The sequence below is a fragment of the Cryptomeria japonica genome, chromosome 3, assembly GCF_030272615.1.
Source record: "Cryptomeria japonica chromosome 3, Sugi_1.0, whole genome shotgun sequence".
NCBI lineage: Eukaryota > Viridiplantae > Streptophyta > Pinopsida > Cupressales > Cupressaceae > Cryptomeria > Cryptomeria japonica.
In genome coordinates, this window is record NC_081407.1 from 367,488,899 (window position 1) to 367,497,603 (window position 8,705).

Sequence of the window (8,705 nt, forward strand, 5' to 3'; positions counted from 1 at the left end):
ATCTAAATTATTAAACTATTTCAATAAAAATATTTCGCTGTTAATTTTTTTTTTTTAAATATTATTTATTATATTTTTATTTACTAAAATACATATGTTTTACCATCGTATTTACTCAAAGTGATTTCAATCAGAAAAAAATAAATGTTACCTTTATTGCTTTATATTTTGTTCTCTTATTTTAACTATTTGTCTTATATATTTACTTTTTAATATACTAGTTATTGTCACAGTAAAAAATTCTGCATCGATCAAAATGTGTGCAGCATATTTTCTGGAGATAAATTGGTTAATTTTATCGAAACAGTTTCTCTGTTTGATTCTAAATCTTATTTTCTAGGGATAAATGAATATTGTAGTGTTGAGAATTTGTTAACATGTAATTTAATTTAGATTTAAATTTTCTATTGATATAGCAACTATACTGTCCTAAGTTATTCAGATAACTGACAAGAAAAAAGTTATAGATGCCAAGATCTGAAATGTGGAAGCATATTTTCGGGACGAATCTAGTGTGTGAGTAGAGGAACGGAAAAAAGCAGCAGCAGCATAATAAAAAATTCTTTGATTTTAACCAAACAGTTTCTCAGCTTAATCACTAAGCAAAGGATATTTTTATCATTGTAAAACCCTCTCATCTTTCACAGCAAAGCGGCGTTCCAGGGGTTAAAATGGGCAAGCTGAGTAGAAGTGAAATCGTAGGTGGAGATCATATTTACAGTCCAAGGAGAGGCTACGACCACCACGGTACAATAGTATTGAACTAACTTACTGATTTTTCTTTGTACTGGCTATTTTTTATCGACCGTTTGTTGTCTTTATATCCGATCTACTAAGCAAACCGATTCTCATATATTAAAAATACATATAGAAATCATCTCATGTGTACATGGAAGAAAACTTTATTTCTATCTTGTTAGTGAAGATCGTTACTGTTATTCGTTTAAATTGTTTTGGGGAGTTTGTCATACAGGTATTTATGTTGGGGAGAATCAAGTGATACATTTTACAAGCTCCCCACAAGGCACGTTTTCTGCAAGCTCGAGTGCTATGTTTGGTCCGTGCTCTGTTTGCGGCTTCCATGGCGGAATGAGTGGAGTAGTGCAAACCTGCTTAGATTGCTTTCTGGACGGAGGAGATTTACATCGATACAAATACGGAGTTGATGTGTTGCTTACATTACTTTCTCCAAGACGTAAGACTCACACCTCAGATTCCCCAGAAATTGTAATTCAGCGTGCAAGGAAGCTGCTCGAACAAGGGTTTGGAAAATACGATACAGTTTCTAACAATTGTGAGCACTTCGCTCTCTACTGCAAGATCGGACGTCATATTTCATGTGCACAAGTAGAGTCTATTATAGCTAATGTTGGAGTAAGTGCTGCTGGTTTTGTAATTAATCCGCTATTGGGTGCTGGATTGCTATCCATTTATGCCTATAGACGCCTACGAACTGATTGGTGAGGCAAGCATCCATGTGTATTGTTATAAACCGAAAAAATAAAACTTTAATCTAGCCTAATTCCATGAAGAAGTATTATATAAAGAGCTAATTCAACGAGTGTTTGTAGTTTGTATTAGGGTTGAGTTTAATTGATTAAAAAGTGGGTTCTTAAAACATTAGGTCTATATTGTTGTGATTTAGGTTCAAAATTTTGTAGCGATGTCTATTTTTCTTTTAAGTTGTGATTTTGATCTTTTATAATTGACTTCTTAGATGGATGGATGTTAAATAAAGAAAACTTTTAATGAGTGATTCTTAATCTTTCATAGATAATGTTTACTTGTTTTCTTATAATAAGCTTACATTAATCTACTAAGCAAGGGCAGTATCATCCTGTCATTCATGACACATAACTTTAACTTTAATAGAAAAAGATAAGATTCTTTCCTCGAAGCCAAAGTGACCGAATCCAAAGTAGCCTTGACAACAGAGGTGAGAGGGTTCATCACCACAAAAGGAGACTCTAGGTGTCTCTTCCTCTTTGTCTTTCTCCGTTCTATCTCCTCCTATATAGCATGTAGGTCATATTCTTCATTGCCATTTCCTGACTCAAAGAGGTCATTTCCTCAACCTTTCTTTTTAGAATCTCATGAGATGCATTATTCTCATGTGGATTTGTAAATGAGCATATCTATATGTAAAAATATTATGTAACATATGTTGAGAAATATCCATTTTGATGAGCATAAGTCTAGTATATATAACACTCTAACATGAAAATCAATTCAAAATAGTTGTTCTCTCAACCATATAGTTGTTCTCCCAAACAAGTGACTTCTACTTGTTTGTTTGTAATAAGTTGCATTACTCTCAAGTGAATTTGTAAACAAGAATATCTATATTTTAAAAAAATATGTAACATGTGGAGAGATATCCATTTTGATGAGCATAAATCTAGTTTATATAACATTCTAACATGAAAATCAATTCAAAATAGTTGTTCTTTCAACCATTATAATAAATGTTAAAAATCAATATAAAATACTTATGATTATATCAAAATAAAATTGCATGTGTTGGACCCTCCACACATGAAAAAAGGACTTCTCAATTTTAAAAATACAAAATGAAGTGGTCTTCAATTTTAGAGAGAAAACCTATTTGTCGAAATGTTGCACTATGACTGCCTTTCAATTCCCTAGTTTCTTCAATTGGGTGTTCATCAATTGCAAAATCCTCTCATACAAAAAAAAATTAAACCTTAATCTAGCCTAATTCAATGAAGAACTATTATATAGAGAGCATAAAGTATATTATTAAACGAGTGTTTGTAGTTTCTATTAGGGTTGAGTTTAATTGGGGTTCTTAAAACATTAGGTTTCTATTGTTGTGATTTAGGTTCAAAATTTTGTAGGGATGTCTTCTTCTTTTTTAATTTGTGATTTTGATCTTTCATAATTATTGACTTCTAAGATGGATGGATGCTAATTAAAGAAAATTTCTAATGAGTTATTCTTAATCTTTCATAGGTGACTTCTACTTGTTTGCTTGTCATAAGCTTGCATTAATCTACTAAGTGGGGGCATTATAATCTTGTCATTCATGGCACAAGAATTAATCAGAAAAAAGATAGAATATTTCGTAGAAACCAAAGTGACCCAATCCAGAATAGTCTTGACAACAGAGGTGAGGGGGTTCATCACTGCAAAAGGAGAGTCGAAGAGATCATTTCCTCAACCTTTGTTTCTAGAATCTCATGAGTTGCATTATTCTCATGTAGATTTGTAAATGAGCAATATCTATATGTAAAAAATTTATGTAACATATGTCAAGAAATATCCATTTTGATGAGAATAAGTCTAGTATATATAACATTCTAACATGAAAATCAATTCAAAATAGTTGTTCTTTCAATTGTATAGTTGTTCTTTCAAACAAGTGATTTCTACTTGTTTGTTTGTAATGAGTTGCATCACTCTCATGTGAATTTCTAAACAAGCATCTCTATATTTAAAAAATTTATGTAACATATGTGGAGAGATATCCATTTTGATGAGCATAAATCTAGTTTATATAACATTCTAACATGAAAATCAATTCAAAATAGTTGTTCTTTCAACCATTATAATAAATGTAAAAAATCAATATAAAATCCTTATGATTATATCAAAATAAAATTGCATGTCTTGGACCCTCCACACATGAACAAAGAACTTCTCAATTTTGAAAATACAAAATCAAGTGGTCATCAAATTTAGAGAGCAAACCTATTTGTCAAAATGTTTTTGATTAAAAAAACAGCGTTAACTAGGGTGTTGACCCTTAACATAGATAGAGACTATCAAAAAAAGAAAAGCCCGCATGCAAGAAAAACAACACATCAGAGCAAGCCTGGGACCAACAAGGTCGAACAAAGAGAACTTGTCCAATCTTCAACAACTCAAACCCAACTCAGGGAGGGGTGTGGACACCCAATCCATGGGGGGGCGGGGAGGACTTCCCCTTCCACCTGCGACAAACAACAGTCCATGCAATAGTACTCTCGAGGCCATCAAGGGAATGACCAAGCGGAAAGGATCCCTCTTTTAAACCATCAGTAAAGCCACTGTCATTAGGAATATTCAAAAACCAATCAGGCGGGGAAGACCCTGCAGAGACACTGGCAGACTATTGTTGCAGAACAACAGCAGAATGTTGTTGTAGAACAGCAGCAAGAGCATAATCATCAGCAGAAGAGCGGAGAAAAGGCTCGGGAGCAATAGATGTAGGAGCCAAGGCGATAGAAGAGTCCACAGTAACAGTAATATCAGCAAAGGCTAGTAGCGGTAATATTTGTCAAAATGTTGCACTATGACTACCTTTCAATTCCCTAGTTTCTTCAATTGGGTGTTCATCAATTGCAAAATCCTCTCTTCTAAAGTGTTGATGGCATCATTCTATCTCTTCTCTATGATAGTTTTGATCCTCTACACGTGTCTAAATTGCTCATACACTTCTTGATCAACCTATTGTAACGGCAAACTCTATATTCATTCTTTGTACTTCTTTCTTATACCATTTCCAGTTACTAAAACTAAATATTATACCATATGACTCACTAAACTTTCTTCATTATACATATTAATACCTCATTAATACATATTATAATTTATTAATAGAAATAAATTGTATTATATAAATAAAATGAAATTTCTAACAAAAGATCATCCAAATTAAACATATAGACTAATATCTTATTAATGCACTAAAACAAGCAGAAATAAAATGGAGTTTTTAAATTTCTATTACCTGTATTATTCCCTTCACTTGCTAGACACCTTGTCTGAAAACAACCATGTGAAAATTATATGGATGCAAATCTCTTAATTTCTTCCTAACAACCTCCTAGGAAACATTATGATCAGCGCAAAGATAGTCTACTTTAAATGATTTTCTTGTTTGACACACGCTTCCCAAAATAGCTCTTAAATCACCACAATTTGGAACAGGTTATGTGTCATTAGATATTGCTCCTACAAAATCCATTTGTGGTTGTGCAGGCCAAGATCTCTTCACAAGCTACAAAAACTCTTGTCACATTGATTTGTTTTGCAGACATGCCCCCTTCTTCCAAAGGAAATTTTAAAATTCAAATAAAAGAAGAGTCGGTTATCAAATAGCAGCAATGAGTAATGTTTTAAATTTTAATAAAGGAAATGCTCACATGTTAGTTATCAAAAACCCAGCATATATTTCTGGGCCAAAAAAAGATCTTTTTATTTAAAATAACACAAGCTATTAGAACTTTTTAGGGCCCCTAAAAAAATGATTTTATCCTTCCAAATATAGCATCCTCCCATTGTTGAAAGCTCAATTACAGCATACCTATTAACCTTTTAGGCAAAAGTATCAATGAAGAAAAGGAAGGCAATCAAACATATATCAATCTTTGTGAGATCAATGGTTATAGAATCAAATTTATATTTGCAAAAGGAAATAGTTAAATTGCAACCTTGCATTAGATTTACAGGTAAATTTACACACAATATATTAAACTAACAACTCAAACGTAGGGTGATTTTGTTTAGCAACGCAACAGATGACAAAGAATGGAAGGGAGATGCATTTGATGGTATGCATATAAGGTACCATGAACTTTCTAGTGGACTGAATGCATTGGGAGGAAGTAGTAAATATATTAAACTTGCTAATGGACAGACTAAATCCATGAGCAAAATCATCTGTTGGATTCCAACCCACAGTGAAATCAAAGGCCTCTGCAACTCCGGTGAAAGGATTTAAAGAATTAATGTCATCGCTCTCTCTTCCTCTAAATTAAAACTAACCACTACCAATCATTTCAGTTACATTATTTCTCATGTCTAACTAACTACCTTCCATTATCACCTATTAAAGACCATTCTTCATTTTTATTCATTCAACTATCAATCACATTGGATTTTATATTGTTTACATGGGTTGTAATGTCACTGTGAAATGTATCTCCATGTAATTATGTGAATTTTTTGAGAAAATTTAAGTGTGCTGAAATTGAAAATTTTCTTAAGTACCGACTCTCGCATTCTTTCATAAGTGATTTCTACTTGTTTGCTTGTAATGAGTTGCACAATTCTCATGTGACTTTGTGAATTAATTTGAAATTAATTTTTAGTATACATTATTTATTTTTGTGAGAGAAACCTTTTCTTATTCTTTTTTTTCTACTTTTATAACTTATATAGATAAAAATATTCAAATCTGAGATTTAATTTTTTTGTCAAAAAAAAAATGATTTTCTTCTATATTCAACAACTTGAATCGTTGTCATTTATGCAATTTTATGTCAATAAACTCAATATATTGAATCTACGTAACTTGATTACATATTTGTGCAAGGAATACTTTTTTGAAATAGAGAAATGATTTATTTGGGGTTTTAATCTTCCATATGAAGTGAAAAAGGAAACAAGAAATAAAAAATATTAGGGCGAAGATATTTGATATATATAAAAAATGTGTGTGTGTGAAATAAAGTGGTCAGCTGTCACACAGAAATTTAAAGGTGAAATTAATTGGATTGACTCAGCTGGTTGAAATGGGTAAAAGTTACAGAGTATTAACATATGTTTATGGTAAGGAAAGCGACAAAGCACGTGAACTGTATAATCAATTAGCCCTGGAAAAAAGTCAAAGAGATGAGTTCATCAGAATGTTTGCAAATTTGAGAGTTGATGTTGAATTGAAACTTTCCACTTATTTGAGATCGTTGATTGATGCTGAAAATGTGGAGAAAGGAGCTAAGTGCATAAATTTATTTGATGAGGCTATGAGTAGATGTGTTGATAGTGAATGTCAGAGTAGAATTATAGATGCTTCTACTCGTGCTTGGAAGGCCTCCATGATAAAATTGAAGAAGCAATTCAAGGATATCTAGCCGAGTGACTTTGAATTATTTCTATGTTTATTTATTTGGTGTTTTATGGCCTTTGTCCTTGATGGAAAAGAGGGAGAAAGATTACAAGAAAATGTTTACATTTCATCTCCTTTATGTTTATGTTAAGATATTGTTGTTAGGGGGAGTTTTTTTTAATAGAAAAAGCAGCGTTAACAAGGGCGCTGACCCAATACAAAGAGACCTCAATCTCTCAACGATTAGCGTTAACTATTGCTAATTGTTTTTGAAACAGAGCAGCGTTAAGAAGGGCGCTGACCCATTACAAAGCCAAAGGCTATCAAAATTAAAGACCAAGCAGGGGTGCAAACCCCAAAAGGACAAAGTCGGACCAGCTAAACCAACCAGTTAAACCATCAACACCCAAACCAAATCAAGAGGGGGGAGAAAACCCCGACTCTTGAGAAAGGAGGGCTTGGGAAAGGTGGTTAGAATTTCCTTTCCGCCTACGACAGACCACCATCTAGGCAACACTATCAGTAGGAACTTTCGCAGAAGAAACAGGCAGGGAAAACCCTGCAGAGTCATTGTCAGACTGTTGTTGCAGAGCGGCAACAGGTTGTTGCAGTGGAGCAACAACAAGAGAAGGAACGCCAGAAGCAGAGTGAAAGTGAGAAGCAGGAGCAACAAGAGGAGGATCCAAGGGGGCGGAAGGGGCCGCAACAACAGTAACATCAACCAGGGCTTCATCAGTTGTAAGGGGCACCTCATCTTGGGATGAATCAACCAAAACAGAATCTGAAGCATTAATCGTCAAGTGGTCCTCCGTAGCATCTTTCCACCAAGTAGCAGCACCTTTGTGGCGAGAGAGAGAATAGTCAGAAGCAAGGGGGAGTTGTTGGCAATTGGTGTTGTTTAGTTTTTTTGAAGTTGTTCTTGGATATTCAATGAAAACATTTCGTTTGATAAACATTTTTGTTGTTTGTCATCAATGATAAAGGGGGAGATTGTTATAGATATGTGTCTTTATTTTCATTGATGTCAAATAGAGTGGTGGGTAACTGCACCAAGATGGTGAACAAAAAAGTGGCCACATGCAAAATAAAATAAAAAATTCTCATAACCCGTGCGTGTTCTGGAAATTCAAAAATGCGCTAGGCTTGGTAACACCAAGCCTACCCAAAAACAATTAAAAAAGAAAAAGTTCCTCAAAACCCGTGGAAAATTACATTTTATAATAAAAAATCAAAAGTTCCTCAAAACCCGTACGGGTTTTGAGGAAGATTATATTTTATAGTAAAAAATCAAAAGTTCCTCAAAACCCGTACTAGTTTTGAGGAACATTATACTTTTTAGAAACCCTCAGGTTATGCAAAACTATAAGTTTTTGTCTTAGTTTTGCATAACCCGTACGGGTTATATAAAACTAGGAACCAAATAGGAAGTGGGGAGAGAGAGAGAGAGAGAGAGAGAGAGAGAGAGAGAGAGAGAGAGAGAGAGAGAGAGCGGGGGTGGGAGTAGGAAGAGTGATAGAATAGGATAAGGAGAGGGGGACGGAGAGAGTTAGAGAGAGAGAGAGAGAGAGAGAGAGAGAGAGAGAGGAGAGAGAGAGAGAGAGAGGAGAGAGAGAGAGAGAGAGAGAGAGAGAGGAGAGAGAGAGAGAGAGAGAGAGAGAGATTAGGAAAGGAGAGGGGGATTGGGAAAAGGAGAGGGGGAGAGGGGGGATTGAGAGACAGAGACAGAGATAGAGACAGAGAGAGATAGAGAGAGACAGAGAGATGATAGGATTAAGAGAGGGAGAGGAAGATAGAGAGAGTAGGGAGTAGGAAGAGAGGGATAGAATAGGATAAGGAGAGGGGGACAGAGAGAAAGAGTTAGAGACAGAGAGAA

At 34.3% G+C, this 8,705-nt stretch overlaps 1 protein-coding gene across 1 annotated transcript; it reads left to right on the plus strand.

Annotated features, from left to right (window-relative positions):
* Positions 1-629: 629 nt before the first annotated feature.
* LOC131036820 (protein LEAD-SENSITIVE 1) lies at positions 630-1,525 on the plus strand. The gene is made up of 2 exons (XM_057968808.2): positions 630-747; positions 974-1,525. Exons 1-2 carry the CDS (start codon positions 672-674, stop codon positions 1,462-1,464), a joined length of 567 nt encoding a protein of 188 aa, XP_057824791.2. The 5' UTR covers positions 630-671; the 3' UTR covers positions 1,465-1,525.
* Positions 1,526-8,705: the final 7,180 nt, after the last annotated feature.

Coding starts and splice junctions, on each gene's coding strand:
- LOC131036820 (XM_057968808.2), top strand. CDS start 672: ATGGGCAAGCTGAGTAGAAGTGAAATCGTAGGTGGAGATCATATTTAC. Junction 748..973: donor GAGAGGCTACGACCACCACG/GTACAATAGTAT, acceptor TTTGTCATACAG/GTATTTATGTTGGGGAGAAT.